Genomic DNA, 17,071 nt, shown 5'->3' on the forward strand with positions numbered 1-17,071 from the left:
TATCTATGATCAGATATGATCACATGCTCTAACAGTGAATTGAAATCAGTTTTATGACTCCTACCATCAGAGCAAGTGCTGGGCCTAACGAACTGGGGGCAGAGAGGTAGATGACCAACACCATCCTGCATGGGGTGTGGTGCTGAGCCCCCACATTTCCCATCCGGGTCCACAGTCTGCAATTCGGAAATCCAAATGGCTCTGGAAAACGGGACTTTTTAGTAACAAATTTGGTGGCCTAGACTCATGAGAAGCCTTAGAGTTCTTATTCTAATAATCCCACCTCACTAAATGGGACTATCAATATGTTAGATTATGGAGTGCTGGCCCAGGCCTATTAGGGGTGTTATGTAAGTGCATATACTCACATTACCTTTCTAACTGCGCCCCCCCCCCAAAAAAAAAAAGTCTGAGTTTTGAAACACACCTGGCACCAAAGATTTGTATCAGGAATTGTGAGCTGTACCTTTCCTTGTGCTAAAGTCTTTAACACAAAATCATTATGGGCAGTCGCTGTTAAATCCTCTTATCACCTGTGTATATGGGTGATTAGTTGCTCTTACAGAAAACTATAACACTTATCATAACATACTAATAGTTTGTTTTCAATCTAGTATCTTCTGGACTAGACCGACAACTCTTCCAGAGAGAAACTGCCTTTAAAAAATAACGTTTATTGTTTATTTTCTGATTATAACACAAATGTATGTTCCTTGATGAAAATTTGGGAAGTACAGAAACATGTACAGAAAATAAAAATAATATATAATCCCACATATTAAGGACAAAGTTCCTATTATATTTCATTATGTTTTTTCCTATGCATATTTTTAAAAATAAAACTGGGACCATACTAAAGCATATTCTTTTTTCCCCCCAGTTTTATTGATATAATTGACATACAGCTCTGTGTAGGTTTAAGATGTATGGCATAACGACATGTGTGCAGATTGTGAAGTGATTATCCACAATAAGTTTAGTTAATGTCCATAACTGAATGGATGGAAGCATTATTTTCAAAATCTTTATTTCTAGTGGCTGCAAGGTATTCCATAGGTATGGAGAACCATGATTTACTTAACTACTGCCTTATTGGAGGACTTCCTACTCGTTCCCAATTTTTTAAATGAATAGAGAAACAGTTTATTTCTTTTTTTTAATTCTTTTTAACATTTATTATTTTTGAGAGTCAGAGATAGAGAGCAAGCAGGGGAGAGGCAGAGAAAGACACACACACACACACACACACACACACACACACACACACAGAATCTGAAGCAGGCTCCAGGCTCTGAGATGTCAGCACACAGCCCAACGTGGGGCTCGAACCCACAAACCATGACATCATGACCTGAGCTGAAGTTGGTTGCCTAACTGACTGAGCCACCTAGGCACCCCTAGAGAAGCTGTTTCTTAAACAGATTATTAGGCACAGTGCCTAGCACTTCCTCACTCAATAAAAAAGTATTGAATTGATTAAAGCTATTTTCATCTACTAAGATCCTAGCACAAATAGGCTTATTAGGTTTAATCAGACACTTAGGAGGAATCTGAAAGAATGAACTCCAGAGCGAATATATTTTGATTATGAAGGGAGCAGTTTAAGCCTGACTGAGAGAGGCAGTGCAGGGATAGGAGTTGCTAACAGTGTGTGGGGTGGGGAGAGGAAGCTTTGAAAAACTTCTAAGATGAATTTTGACTATGTCACAGTTTGACCCACTGAGGGAAGTGTTGAACCATCTGCAATGGTTTCATTCTCCCATGCTTCTCAACAAGTGGCTGTTTTGTCGCGTGTTTCTGTTTTCTCTTTTAATTGCTCATAGTCGTTCCTTTGAGGGCAGACATGTGCTCTTTGAATTTAATTGAATGTCTGCTTTAGAATAATATGACAAGGGGAAATAGCATCTTCTTAGATTCCAGTATGTGTTAAGATGGGTATCGTCATTTCTGGAAACTCCCAAATCAGATCTATGTGATGTCTTCCAGGAAATGTAATTAGGCCAGCTCAACAGGACTCTCCCCCAAGCAAAGTCAAGCAGATGGAAGCCGGAAGCACCATTTTCACTCTAACATGATTGAGACAAGACCCAGCAAACTGGACTAGCAATATTTGATGGTCTGCTGGTGTTTTGATGATATTCACATGGGCTCCTCCAGAATGCCTGTTCCCATACCATGTAGAACGAACACTTTTTTGATTTGGGGCCAAACCTACTCTACATTCAAAACAAGCCTTTTTTGATTTGGGGCCAAACCTACTCTACATTCAGATTATCTGAAAACTGTCAAAATACTCAATAAGCAATTAATGGTGCAAATACTGGAGCACCTGGGTTGTTTAGTTGGCTAAGCATCCAACTCTTGGTTTCTGCTCAGGTCATGATCTCACAGTTCATGAGTTTGAGCCCAACATGCTGACAATGTAGAGCCTGCTTGGGATTCTCCCTCTCTCTCTGACCCTTCCCCACTCGCGCTCTGTCTCTCTCAAAATAAATAAATAAATACACTTTTAAAAATGGTGCAAATACTAGTTATAGTAATGCTAGCATTCAGCAAATTTGTTTAATTTAATTAAGCATTTAATTTCCTTCTGGTGTTTTTTATAAAATAAAAGAGGGAGGAAAACTAATCTCAGTTATTAACTACTTAAAGCTTTTCAGTTACTACCTCTTGGGCTATAGCAAACCATGAATCTTTTAAAAGCAAGACACTAGGGTGCCAGGGTGGCTCCATCGGTTAAGCATCCTGCTGTTAGTTTTAGCTCAGGTAATGATCTTGAGGTTTGTGAGATTAAGCCCCGAGCCCTGCGTAGGATTTTGCACTGGTTGCACTGAGCCTGCTTGAGAGTGTCTCTCTCTCTGTCTCTCTCTCTCTCTGTCTCTCCTTCTGTCTCTGACCCTCCCCTGCTCATGCTTTTGAGCTCATGCACTCTCTTTCTCTCAAAATAAACTCGAAAAAAAAAGCAAAGCACAATTTAAATTAAAATAAAAATTGTTTAAACTTTCAAAAGGCAATGGAAATACAATTCCTTTGAAAGGGTATTTACTTTCATATTCCTTAGAATAAATATTATAAGGTAATATAAAGCTATATAGAATACAATATTACAGAGTGATATAAATCCTGAGGACTATTCCCCAAAATGTTAGCCCATTCATCATCAATTGACATTCATCACTCTTTCCTGACAATGCCCAGCCTCTTCCCTTGATCTCCACCTTACCAGTCAATGACCATTTCTGATGAGGATCAGAATATTACAGTGAGGCAGTCAGTATTGTAAAGCTCAGGAAATATTAAGTCAAAAGGAAGGATACAACTAAAAGGATAATCCCTAACATTAATTAGGATGTCAGAAAGAGTTCTTGGCAAAAAGTAAATTAGAATTGAAGCATCTTTCTTTTCTTCTTAAAGATGCATAAAAATACAATTCTGATTTTTCTATATAATATGCTTATCCCCTTTCCCCCTAAAGTGATGTAGCTGTCACATGATGTATGCCCACCAGGGGCAGGGGGCAGGGAGGGAATGTTTTCCAAGGTAATCTTGCTTTTGTTTTTCTTTCTGTATTTTTGAAAAAAATCTTTGTTTAAAAGCCCAATTTTTTTCTACTTCTGAGTTGGCAGATGACATAGTTAATTAATTTTTTCTCAGTTATAAGTACATTAAAAGTAATTTAAGAACTGAACAGAGAATTGAAGCCCCCATGTTAGGATATAGAAGCATAAAATATCCTAGACTATCAAATTATTGATGATCTGTGCAGCATTTTATACTGATGCATATATTGATTTGATGGAATGTTTAAATAAATTCTCAGGAAAATTGAATAAGTAGCTACATGTATGACCTGTATGAACACCAATTTCCATTTTTCTCTAGCTTTCACATAGAAATTGAAATTATACATATATAACAGGGATAGTGTGAATCATGAATCACATTTAGAGTTAGATAATCTTGGCATGACTTAGTCTTGATTTACATTTAAACTATACTTGTATCTGTGATATCACCAGGATGTATTATATTTTCTGCAGATGTTTTCTTAGGGTGATTTTTCATGCTGTTTTCTCTGAATCTGGGTGATTCTCATGTGAGACATCATTAGGTTTGTAGGGAATGCTTTTCTAGTTGTAAAAGGCTGTAAAAGAAGCCTGAAGGCAGGTTGCAAACCATTGGCAAACTCCCCATTATTGAGGAAACACACTTAGTGGAGCCCTTAACCTTATATGAGCCACCCAGCTGGGCACTGACACTCAGTTTCCTCACTTTTAAAGTGAGTTAACACTATCACCCACATTCCAGCTGTAGTACATGGATTTCTTTTCTGTTTCCTCAAACACATTAAGCTCCCTCTCACTTTTTATCTTTGCTAATATGATCCCTTAGTTTGGAATATTCTCTCCAATCTTAGTTCATACTTACCCATCCTTCAAGTCTCATCTCAAAATTCACCTCCTCAGGGGAATCTTTCTTGATCCCCCAGATATTTCTGTCATTGTATGTTCAGGGAAACCAGTCCTTTGCCTGTATAGCACTTATTTTATAAATATTTAATTGTATGATTGATTAATAGTTATCTTCCCTGCTGGACAGTAGTAGTATCCAGCACTAGTCAGTAAATAGTGCTAGTTGCATAAGTAAATGTATATGTATGGACCCTGATTTTAATTCAGGAAGTGAAAAAAAACTTCAGGAAATTGAAGGCAAATTGTCTAAAAAAGTTATATAAGTACTTTCCGGAATAACAGAACTTGGAGAATAAAAATGTGGCTGATTAATAATGGGCACTCCTTCCATCAAGAGGTAGTGTCTATTTCTTTTCTGTTTGATCTGGACAGGACTGTGACAGCTTTGACCAATACAGGATGACAGAAATGATGCCATGCTAGTCTCATGTGTAGCCCTTAAGTGGCGAGTCCCCCCCCACACACACACACTTCTTACCTCTAGGAAGCCAACTATCAATTAAGAAGTGAGACTACTCTGAGACTACCATTCTGTGAGAAGCCCAAGCCACTGGAGAGGCCCTGGAGGAAGAGACTCAGAGGAGAGAGAGGTCAGACAACACTGAGGCATTGGAGATGTGAGTGAAGAAGCCATCTTGAAAGTACATCCTCCAGCTCCAACTGCCCCAACCAATTCCACATGGATAAGACATGAACCACCTAGATTAGCCCTTCCCAAATTCGTGACTTACAAATCATTGGCAAAATAAAATGATTGTTTTAAGCCACTAAGTTCCAGGATAGTTTATTATGCAGCAATAGATAACTGGAACAAAGAATAAGAAAAGCAGTTCATGATGATGAGGAACTGAGGAAAGATGATTCAGAGGAGAAAATGTGTAAAGGGTAAAATAAGGAAATGTGTAACAAGCACCTCAGAAGTAAAAGTTCAGGTAATGGAGATGGTGAGGCTTTCTCCATAAAAACCACTGGAAGTTTGCAAGCTACTCATTTATACACAATGCAGGTCCCAATTTAAGAGACCTTCTACTATAATTTTATAATGGTGCTGGCAAGTAAAAAGTGTGGGGAAATAATCTGACACCATTTTTTACATGACTTTATAAGGATTGTCCCTGTATATCATCAAGCACATGGAATATAAACTAGTTCATTTAAAATGCAACAAATTTTCACCCAATATTCAACATAAGTTTCCCATTTGTCAGGGGAAGTTGGGCAACAATTTTGTTATAATGAGATTTGGCCCTGGAATGGGTATATAAAGCTTTACCCAACCATGAATGGAATGAGGAAAAGGAAAAGGAGTAACCTTCATTGAAAGCTAATTATTGTCAGGTTTTGCATATTTTTTTTTCGTCTTCTTCTCCTTCCCCTTCTGGTTCTTCATCATCATCATCACAGAAGCTGATAATATTTGTTTATCAGTGCTTACTCTAACTATATTCTATAAAGCTTTATTTACATGGATCATCTCAATCTTTTAAAACCATAAGGTAGGTGTCTATATTGATTTTATAAATTAAAAACTCAAAGCTCTGTGTGTTAAGGTGATTTATCAGGATTGTACAGAAGCCAGGATTTGAACAAAGAGCTATCTGAATACTGACTAAACCAGTGAGAAGGACGGGGAGTACATGTGTCCTAGTTTTTTTTTAATGTTTACTTATTTATTTTGAGAGAGGGGGGATGTGAGCAGGGAAGGGCAGAGAGGGAGAGGGAGAGAGAGAGAGAATCCCAAACATGTTCCATGCCACCAGCACAGAGCCTGATGTGGGGCTTGATCCCATGAGCCATGGGAACATGACCTGAGCTGAGATCAAGTCAGATGCTTAACCAACTGAATGACCCAGGCACCCCTAAGATAATTTTACTTAATCCTCTTAATACCCATCTAAGATGAGTATTACCATTCCTGTTTTGCATACAAGAGTCTGAGGGTCAGAAAGGTTAAGCAAACTGTGCAAGATCACACAGCTGTAACAGAGCCAGATTCAAACTCAGACCATGAACTCTACTGCACAGCAAGTAGCAGGCATCTGGAGCAAAAGAATCATAGATTCTTGAAGCTGGAACAGGGCCTGGTATAATTCTCTTATTTTATAAGAGCTGAAAACCATTCTTATAAAGGTGGGCTGATGGAAATACGGAGAGGTGCATGCTATCCATTGCTTTAATTAAGCCATTCTCTAAACACCTGAATTAAGGACTCGGCAATAAAAAGATGTGTCTGTCTGCCAAGAGATCCTCAATTAGCAAGTAATACAGTATTGTGATGGGAGTGAAAATGGATGTAGGTTTACCACATCTAGCCTAGGGGTTCGGGGTAGTCTTCTTACTGGGGGTGATGCCTCCACTGAGTCTTAAAGGAGGATTAGGAGCTACCAGAGCAGGGATGGGATCAAGCATGTTCCAGGTATTAGAACACCATGTACAGAGGCCCACATAAGACAAAGGAGGGGGAAGTGACCAGAATGAGGTTGTGGAGGGGTGTTTTGCAGGCCATGATAAAACATTGGGACTGAATTCTGAGAGTAGGAATGGCCACTGGAGGATTTAAGCAAGAGTGTCATGGTCAGATTTGCATTTTAGAAATACCATTCTGGATAGGACTGTTGCAATAGTCCAAAAGACCAATAATTATATTCTGGACTAGGTGGTGGCAGAGTAATTGGAGAGACATGGGTGGATTTTGAGCCATTTTATGAAGACTGATCTGTCAGAATAGGATGGTTGATTAAATGTGGAAGCAAAGGAGAAAGTTAAGCTAAGGATAATGTTCAGATTACTGGCTTGAGCAGCTCTCTGAGTGAATGAAAGGGGAGACAGATCCTGGGAGGAACATGATGAATTCAGAGGTGGGCATGTTGACTTTGGATTTCCTGTGGGACAGCCAAACATGGGTGTCTTCTAGGCAGTTCTGATGCTCAGTGGAGATTGCAGAACCAGAAATGAAGGTCTGGGCATTGTTGGCATTGAGAAGATATTTGAGTCACGGGTGTAGATTAGCTCCCACAGGAGGGAGCATATAATGTTTGAGGAAAATAGAGTGAGGGTAGACAACTCTGGGAAACACTAACATTTAAAAGCAGTGGAACAGAAAAAGAAGAAGGAGGAGGAAAGAAGGAGGAGAAGACAAGGATGAGGAGGAGAGGAGGAGAAGCAGCAGCAGCAGCTATGAGAGAGCAGTACCACTGACGCAAAAGAGGAAGCAGGAAAGAAGACTCCTAGGACATGTGTGTTCTGATGTAATGCTAAAACAGGTGTGGATTGATACCACAAGAGCAAGCATGACCATTCCCTGGAATCACAGCTTTAGCAGTTCATTGTTTTTCATCAGGGAATGAAGCAACTTAATTTCATAAAGAAATGAAGAGGGCTTATCAAAGCCCTGGAGTGTGTGTGTGTGTGTGTGTGTGTGTGTGTGTGTGTGTGTAACAATTTCAACTAGAGAAATGCTTTTCTTTTCTTGAACACTTAGATTGCCTAAAGTTTGAAAAGGCTTTTCTTGCAATCTTTTTGTGCCCCCACAGACATACATTTAAGTATGAAATAACCATACAAAGTAGTTCTGGAAAGACAGTGTTGCAAAAAGCTCTGAGAAACAGAAAATAAAAGGAATTATAAACGTTCAGGACCATAGTAACCTTTGCAAATCATCATAACACATCACAACTTGTTCAGACTCAATACACTTACGTAGTATTCTGTACTGTTGAGGATACTTTGATTATCCCATTAGCTCCTAATGTGGTTGTAATGAAGTAGATGACTCTGGCATCAATGGGTTATTACGCTGCTAAGAGAAAATAATAAACAGCATAAGAGAGGAATAGAAAGGGTTACAGAGGTTTAGAAAGGGGAAATGTTCCCTGTATGGGAGGGGGGAGGGAGAAGAAAAAGTAGAGCTTTGAAGAGCCAAGAGCACCTATTGACTGCTTACAGTGTCCCTGTTACCGAGGTAAGCACTTTATATGTTATCTCATTTGAAGGACTTGGGTATTTGTCACAGTGCCTGGCACAAGAGCAGAAGAGCTATATTAGTGGTTATCATTAATTGAATACTTCCTGGTGCTGGTCACAATAAGACCCTTTGTACATGCTATCACATTTCAGCCTCAAAACAACCTACAGATTAAGGTATTATAACTCCCACTTTACATATAACTCCCATTTACATAGAAGTTTAAGTGAGTAACCCAACAAAGCTCCCTGGTAAAAAAAAATTTTGAAGAGAATGTTTAATAAAGAAAATGTTGTTAGAGGTATGGGAAGGTTAAAGACAACCAACAAGGGATGTTGAATTATCCAGGGACTAGCAAAAATGGGAAGCCATTACCACCTCCAGATGTAGATCATTTAAGGAACACCGTTAAGCGGTTCAGCTGACTTGCAGCAAATTAGCTGCTTCTTTCTAGAAAATGGGAGTTAGGAATTCTAACTTTGCTGCCTTCATTGACATCTTTACATTAAACACATATGTAATGGTTGTTATGTTGGGTGGTTATGTTATGCTGGATCCCTTCTGCAACTAGTCTGATCAACATTCACAATTCCAGGAAACACTTTGAAAAACTGGAGAAAGTGGATGGCCCCAAACACAGCCTCCTTATACATTAAATATTGCCAAATGCTCTTTCTGAAAATGCTGAATTGACTTTTTTTTTGCAACTTGTTTTTAAAAAGTATTCAATGTCATGTGCTTAAAAGTGGGTTTTGAAATGTGTGCTGTTTATTACTTCCATGTAAGTAGTTATCAGAATCCAGCCAGAACCTGGAATCACTCAGAAGGGGCCACCAGACAGAAGCTATGATTATAGAAGTGTGTGCATGGTACAGGACCATGAAAAAGTAGGAAGAGAGTGAGAGGAATCAATATGTTGACCTCTGTCTCCTCTTTCCCTCCAGTCTCCTGTAAGTGCCTCCCATTGGCCAAAGCCAGCAATAACGGATCCCAGGTGGTACAGTCCATGCAGGTCAGTCCTCCAGGACTTAGAGCAAGACAGAAAATGGTGGAGCATGATTCTAGGGCACATCAAGTTTACACAACTAGAATGCGGGAAGGCCAGGAGCCAAAGTCAGGTTTATCACACCTTAGTCACTGCTTATATATATTCCTCTACCACACATTGCAGGTGCTTGGTAAATATTTGTTTAGTGAATGAGTTCCCATATGAAAGTTGAAGAAACTGAAGTTAGGGGGCTACACATCTTGACTTTAGAAACCAGAGCCCTGACTACCCGGGAACCATCTCCCAGTCTATAACTTACTGCCTGCCCTCTTGACCAAACATCATTTACTCCTTGGATGTCAAGGAAACTCTGTAACAATGTGTGCCTTCCACAGTAAACCTTTTCACATAAAATTTGATGATTGCTATGTGTAAACACTCAGGACTTATTCTCAGAATATAGACTTATGGATGGTACTTACTTGATCCAGTATTCCTTGCACTGGAATGGTCAAGGACACCCTTGAGCCCTCATTGTCTTTTAGAATTCCCAAACACCCATCCCTAATGAAAGTAAATCTTGGGGTGCCTGGGTGGCTCAGTCAGTTAAGCGTCTGACTTCAGTTCAGGTCACGATCTCACAGTTCATGGGTTCGAGCCCCACGTTGGGCTCTGTGCTGACAGCTCAGAGCCTGGAGCCTGCTTCACATTCCGTGTCTCCCTCTCTCTCTGCCCCTTCCCTGCTCATGCTGTGTCTCTCTCTGTCTCAAAAATAAATAAACATTAAAAAGAAAATTAAAAAAATTTTAAAAAAAGAAAGTAAATCTTGAATCTTCTAAAAATAGAGTAAGAAAGGACTAAGGCAGGAATGTCTGTTTTAATCCTGAAATAATTGCTATCTAAAATTGACTTCAAATGTACGTACCAGCAATATTATCAATGGGAAAGAAAAGTTGCCTTTGTATCAGTGTCCACCTGGAGAACAGAAACAGCTCTAGGTATTTCAAAGGAATTAAACCAATTTCAACTGGTTATAAAAATCTGAAAATGTGTGGAAGAGCAAAAAGAACAAATTGACTATAATAAATCCTACATTCTCATTTATGATTACATCTCCAGTGCCTAGCACTATACTTAGTATGTAGCAAGGGTTCAATAAATATGTACTGAATCTATGACTATACTTGTAGGTGAGACTTGGTCTGTCAACCTAGGAAAGCCATGGATTCAATTGGAAAGCATTAGGATACCTGTATGACTCTGGTAATTCAGTGAATATGGATATGTGGTTTGGCCTTTGGTAGGAAATCACATTCAAAGCCTTCTGTTCACAACCTGCCAATGGATAATATTTATTAAACATCTACTAGATGCTAGATACTATTCTGGGCACTTTTCTAAGTACCTTGCATTATTAATTTACCTTCATAGTAGCTCTGTGATAATGAATTCATTGTTTCCCATTCTACAGATGAAGATGAAACTGTGGCAAAGAGCGCTTTTTTTTATGTTTATTTATTTATTTTGAGAGAGAGAGAAAAGAGAGAGAATGAGGGAGGGGCAGAGAGAGGGAGATAGAGCATCCCAAGCATGCTCCATGACAACACAGAGCTCAATGCAGGACTTGATCTCACAAACTGCAAGATCATGAACTGAGCGGAAATCAAGAGTCAGATGCTTACGCTACTGAGCCACCCAGGCACCCCAGACAAAGAGGTTTTAAGTAACATGTCTAAGATCATACAATGAAATAGCAAAGCCATACTTCCACCCACAAAGTTTCACTCTAGAAGCTACACTCAATCTCCATGTCATTTGTCTCTTCATTGCTCAAGTGAGGAAAGCTTATTCTACCATTCTACCTTTATTTTCCATTTTTCCCATTGTGCTCTGAGGCAGAACCCAGCTAGGTGTTTCTGCAACCTGTTTCCTCTTCTTTCTGGGCCCACAGATTTTACTTCCTAGTTTTTCCCTGGGATTACTGTAGCTGTGTGACTGAATTCCAGCCAGAGGAACATGAGCAGAGGTGATATGCATCACTTCCTGGCCTGGCCCATTAACCCTCTCGCATATGATGCTGTATGTGCTTTCCCTTCCTTTCAGCTTAAGGAAGGTAAGCATGGTGAGCTTGGATGCCATATTTTGAAGTGTTGGAGCCACAAAATGGAAGAAGGCTGAATCCCTGCATGTTTGGGGGAAAAGAGTCAGGAACCAACCAGGAACATCTGTGTTAGATTTAAGGGAACAAAAGATAAACTTATGTCAACTTTGTGCCGCTATATTTGTTGGGGGTGTTTGTTGTAGCAGCTAGAGTTATCTTAACGAATATATATGTGAATTGAGCTGATCTGTTATCCCTGGAACATGTGTCTCGCTTCTGCACATACTTTTCCTTAAAATCTCATTCTCCCATTCCAGTTATTCACATCCTTAAAGTTATTCAAGGCCTAAACCAAGACCAATTGCCTCTAAGCAGCTCTCTTCCACACCCATCAGCCACAGTGATATCTCCTTCCCTCAATGCCTATATCACTTTGTTGTCTATGCCTTTCATGTGCCCTTGTCATAGCTTCAATTTTGGATGTCTTGTTTTCCCAATGCGGTTGTAAGCTCTTCAAGGTCAAGGATCATGTTTTTATGCTTCTTGTATGTCTCTGAAGTATGTAATACGGTGTTGAGCCTTGGGAATTTTCAATAAATATGTGTGGGGAAAATGAATTTATAGATGCATTAGGCTCAATAAAATCTGCTTTCCTAAAAACGACCCTTCATTACTTCAAGCAGGAAGGCATGTAAACTATAATTTACTGGAGTTGGTGTTTTTATTCTTTTCACTGACATATACATTCTAACACTTTTTGACAACTGCTTAGAGGAGACAGAAGGCATGCTCATCAAATTTCAGTTGACACAAAACTAAAGGTAATAAATAATGCACAAGATGACAGAATCCAAAGTAGGCAAGTGGGAATGAAGCAGATAGCATTTAATAAGGATAACTACAAGATTAAATTTTTAAAAACCAACAGCCCAGGGGCACCTGGGTGGCTCAGATGGTTGAGTGTCCGACTTCAGCTCAGGTCAAGATCTCACAGTTTGTGAGTTAGAGCCCTGCATCAGGCTCTGTGCTGACAGCTCAGAGCCTGGAGCCTGCTTCGGATTCTGGGTCCCCCTCTTTCTCTGTACCTCCCCCACTCACGCTCTGTCTCTTTCCCAAAAATAAATAAACATAAAAAAAAAAAAGGCCAGCAGCCCAATTTCAGTATGGAAAGATATAGCTAACAGAAAAAACTTTTTAAGTTTTAATTGGCTGCTGGGCTGACATGAGCCCAGGGTGGTATACAAGACCCCACACTAAGTTAGGCTCCAGGCACCAAGTGGCAAAGTATTCAGGTTTTAACAGGGCACTGGCCATGAATTAACGTCACTAGGTGGAGGCCAATTAGAAGCGGATGTAGCATCAATGTTGGGTAAAGGAGGGAACGAAGGGCAACGTCAGCGCATGGGTTAGCTTTCAGCTGTAGCATTAGTGGGAATCTCCTGTCTAAGGCCGCCATTAAGTGATTTCTGACACTAAGCTACCTGGGGCCCCTAAGAGTTTTGCCCCCAAGTAGGTCTTAAAGGTTTGTTATTTTACTTTTGGCCACACTCTCCTGTGTCAGGGTCAGAGCTGCCCTTCACTTAAGACACTTCACTTTTGAAGCTGAGAAGTACGTCATCTGGGTAAATTCGAGTCAGCTTTGAGACAGGTGAAGAGAAAGCAAATCACATCTCCTCCAGGCTCAGTTGGGACAATCATTCCAGGATCCTCAGATCTGCTTCCAGAAACCCACATTTGCTAAAAACTTGCCAGAATTCTGGCAAGAAGCCTATGGCCTAAGCCTTAGCACTGGATCATTTAAAAAGTGAATACAATCTTAGGCAGTGCTAACAGAAGCCTAGCATCTGGAACAAGGATCCTGCTGTCATCTGTGCTGGTCACAACACACAGGAAGAATTGTTTCTATTCCAGATACCATGATTTTTTTTTCTAAATAACATTTTATTTATTTTTGTTTTTTTTAAATATGAAATTTATTGTCAAATTGGTTTCCATACAACACCCAGTGCTCATCCCAACAGGTGCCCTCCTCAATACCCATCACCCACCCTCCCCTCCCTCCCACCCCCCATCAGCCCTCAGTTTGTTCTCAGTTTTTAAGAGTCTCTTATGCTTTGGCTCCCTCCCTCTCTAACCTTTTTTTTTCTTCTTCCCCTCCTCCATGGTCTTCTGTTAAGTTTCTCAGGATCCACATAAGAGTGAAAACATATGGTATCTGTCTTTCTCTGCATGACTTATTTCGCTTAGCATAACACTCTCCAGTTCCATCCACATTTATACAAAAGGTCATATTTCATATAGCAGCACTTTCAACAATAGCCAAATTATGGAAAGAGCCTAAATGTCCATCAACTGATGAATGGATAAAGAAAATGTGGTTTATATACACAATGGAATACTACGTGGCAATGAGAAAGAATGAAATCTGGCCAGATACCATGATTTAAAGGGATACAGGCAAACTGGTGTGTGTCAAAAAGAAGATGACCAGAATGTTAGAAACCAAATCACTAGTTACTTTTTGGTGGTTCAGGCTCAAGGCCTAGAAGGGGTCAAGATGGTGGGTGGGAGGGTGGTGTCAGGCAGTGTAGATATTAGAACTGTCTTCAAGTAATGTGAAAGAATACTAGCCTATTAGGTAAGGCTAGAAGATAGAACAGGAACCAGTGGGTTTTAAGCCCAAAATGAAGATTTTAACCATTATAGCTCTTCAAAAGTAGAATACGCTTTGTAAGTAAGAGAGGTTTAAAATGTTTTAAGATCTGGGGCACCTGGGTGGCTCAGTTAGTTGAGCATCTGACTTCAGGTCAGGTCATGATCTCAAGGCTCCTGAGTTTGAGCCCCATGTCGTTGGGCTCAAAGCCCTGAGCCTGCTTCAGATTCTGTGAGTCCGACTCTCCGCACCCCTCCCCCCACTTGCGTGCGCACTCGCTCTCTCACTCTCTCTCTCTCTCAAAAATAAACATTAAAAATTTGTTTTAAATAAAATGTTTTAAGATCTGATGATTTTCATAGATGTTCTAGCTGGAATTCAGGACCACTGGGTGGGAAGTTAGAGGATTTCTGATGTCTCATTCAAATCTATTGTTCTATGATCTAATCATCTTTAAATTAGAAATGTGCTACAGAATATGAGGAAACAAGATTATTACCTGAGATTATTTTGGAGCTAGGGTCTGGGTTTTGAAGTGGATCTTCCCCTCAAAAGAAACAGAATTCATGGATGATTTAATCTACGATACGCAAGAGGAGAAAAATAGACATTAAGTGCCATTAAGAAGAGAAAGACACTCCCTAAGGTGTATGGAAAAAGAAACATTCAACAAATACCAGGAGAAATTGCACGGAGCCTGTACAGGCGTAAGGGGAAGGCCAGGGAGAAGGCTGAAAACCTTTTCCAGGGATGAGAAGTTGTGATACTATGTAGTCTGACGCTGCGCAAGGTGAGCGCTTCTCTGTAGTGGGGAAAGCGAGCTTGGTCTTTGCCTCCCCTAGTCTGCGGCCCCTGGAGACAAACACACCAGAATCACATTGTTCGTGACAACGGACTGTCCTTGAAATACTGTGAGTTTCTATATGTCTGTTTTTCTCTACGTGTGTTTTTGGACTCTTCCTCTTTCTCACAGACGGGAAGAAATGCACTCTTTTTATAATCGCGAGTCTCACCTGGGGTGAGGGGTCATTGGCGGACTTGGGTACGAAGAGAGAGAGATTCTCACGCCAGGAAGTGGGGGTGGTACCACGTGCTGGGCAACCTGGGACCAAGAGAGTAGGGAGAGAGGTCAAAGTATTTAACCACAGAGGCATCATCCTATCCTTTGCCTCTTGACCCCCGAGAAGCCCTCCAGTCACTCTGCCCAGAGCACTGCACGCTCTCCACGTGCGCCTTGGGGCTGATGTGAGGCGTGCACCTGCGGCGGAATACAGGTAACGTCAGGGCCGGGTCCACCGAGGTCCACCGAGGTCCCCCACCTGCGCACGGCTCGCTCGCTCCCCGCTCCCTCCGCCGCCTCCGCGAGCCCACTCCTCGTGCGGTGCTCGCCACTACAACCCCCACCTAGGCTGCCGCAAAACCCGAGAGCGCCGGGGTGGGCGCGCGGGCTGCGCGCGGGCCGGCGCCGGGAGCTCTGGGCATGCTCAGTCGCGCGGGCAGGGCTCCGGGCGCGAGCGGGGCTCTTTCTGCATCACATTCATCTGCTGCCAAGGGAAGCCGCCGGGCGCTCACAGGCTCTGCGCGCTGCCCGCGGGAGGACCCGGCCGCCGCGCCCCCGCCGCCGCCCCGCAGCCTCCTGGAGCCATGGCAGCGCTCGGCCACCCCGCCGCCTTCGGCCGGGCCACCCATGCCGTGGTGCGGGCGCTGCCCGAGTCCCTCTGCCAGCACGCGCTGAGGCGCGCCAAGGGCGACGAGGTGGATTTCGCCCGTGCCGAGCGGCAGCATCAGCTCTACGTGGGCGTGCTGGGCAGTAAGCTGGGGCTGCAGGTGGTGAAGCTGCCAGCCGACGAGAGCCTCCCCGACTGCGTGTTCGTGGAAGACGTGGCCGTGGTGTGCGAGGAGACGGCCCTCATCACCCGACCCGGGGCGCCGAGCCGGAGGAAGGAGGTGAGTGCCCGCCCGGCCACGCGAGGGGCGCGGCCGGGGACGCGCACCGGTCCCTCCCCCGCCGCCCGCGCCCCAGTTGCAAGCGGAATCGCGGAATTGGCCCCCGGGCTAGTTTAAAACTTCTCATTTGGGGGAGAGGGTGTGTCTGAGAGAGAGAGTCAGAGAGAGAAAGAGAGAGAAGTTCATTGTTCGCGCCTCCGGGCTGTCGGCACAGCTTGGGTGCCTCCAAGACGACCCGACTGAGTGTGGTTGTGCGGACTCCGGCAGGTGGGTGGGGTGGGGAATCCACCTCACAGACATTTTTATTTGGAAAGATTAAACAGTGGCAAAGACGATGCAACTCGGAGCGTTTCCGAGGGAGCAGGGGCAGGGAGGGTGGCTGTTCCAGGCGGGCGGGCGGATGCCGGGCGAGGACTCCCGGAGGGGGTGGGGGGCAGCGCCAGTTGGTGACACTGAAGCCCCTAGCCTTGCCTAGGGTTTTCGGACCAGCGCGGGGCAGATGAACTAAGCGGGTGTCGGCGCCCACAGACCTAGGGCGTCCCGAGTTACTTTTGAGTGGTGAGGAGTGAGTCCAGCAGATTGTAAGGAGAATGGTTTGTTGGTGAGCTGTGAATAATGTGTTCGTGAATAGGCTAGGTGTGAAAAGCTGTACTCAGGGTAGAGTGCTGGGGGTGTGTGTCTGTGTTTAATTAGAAATGGTTGTTTCACAGATTCCATGATCTTTATTCTCTGTGTTTTTAAACTTCTAACAATTAGAGCTTTTTGTGTTCTCAAGGAAAAGAGACTCCTCTAAAATATTGCAGCTTGGGAAAATGGCTGTGATTGCTTTAAACCCGAGGTAGGTTGGTGGAGAGAGACAGAGTGAGAATGGATTTTAAAAAGCCATCTGGCCTGGGATTCCCCTTATTGCCCGGCTAAGAGCCCAGGCTCAAGACTCTCCGTTGCT

General features: G+C 42.5%; 1 protein-coding gene across 24 annotated transcripts in view; it reads left to right on the top strand.

Moving 5' to 3' along the window:
- DDAH1 (dimethylarginine dimethylaminohydrolase 1) overlaps window positions 1-17,071 on the top strand; it is a 244,319-nt gene that overhangs the window by 90,723 nt on the left and 136,525 nt on the right. Inside the window, exon 1 of one of the 24 annotated variants that reach the window (XM_047869773.1) lies at window positions 15,659-16,125. The exons of 21 other annotated variants lie outside the window; for them this stretch is intronic. In XM_047869773.1, the coding sequence (XP_047725729.1) occupies window positions 15,823-16,125 (303 nt within the window). In that variant the 5' untranslated portion in view covers window positions 15,659-15,822. Of the gene's footprint in view, window positions 1-15,658; window positions 16,126-16,343; window positions 16,393-17,071 lie in introns of those variants that run through there. 2 more of the 24 variants (XM_047869774.1, XM_047869775.1) reach the window with 2 other exon arrangements.

Source organism: Prionailurus viverrinus, chromosome C1 (genome assembly GCF_022837055.1).
Source record: "Prionailurus viverrinus isolate Anna chromosome C1, UM_Priviv_1.0, whole genome shotgun sequence".
Classification (NCBI taxonomy): domain Eukaryota; kingdom Metazoa; phylum Chordata; class Mammalia; order Carnivora; family Felidae; genus Prionailurus; species Prionailurus viverrinus.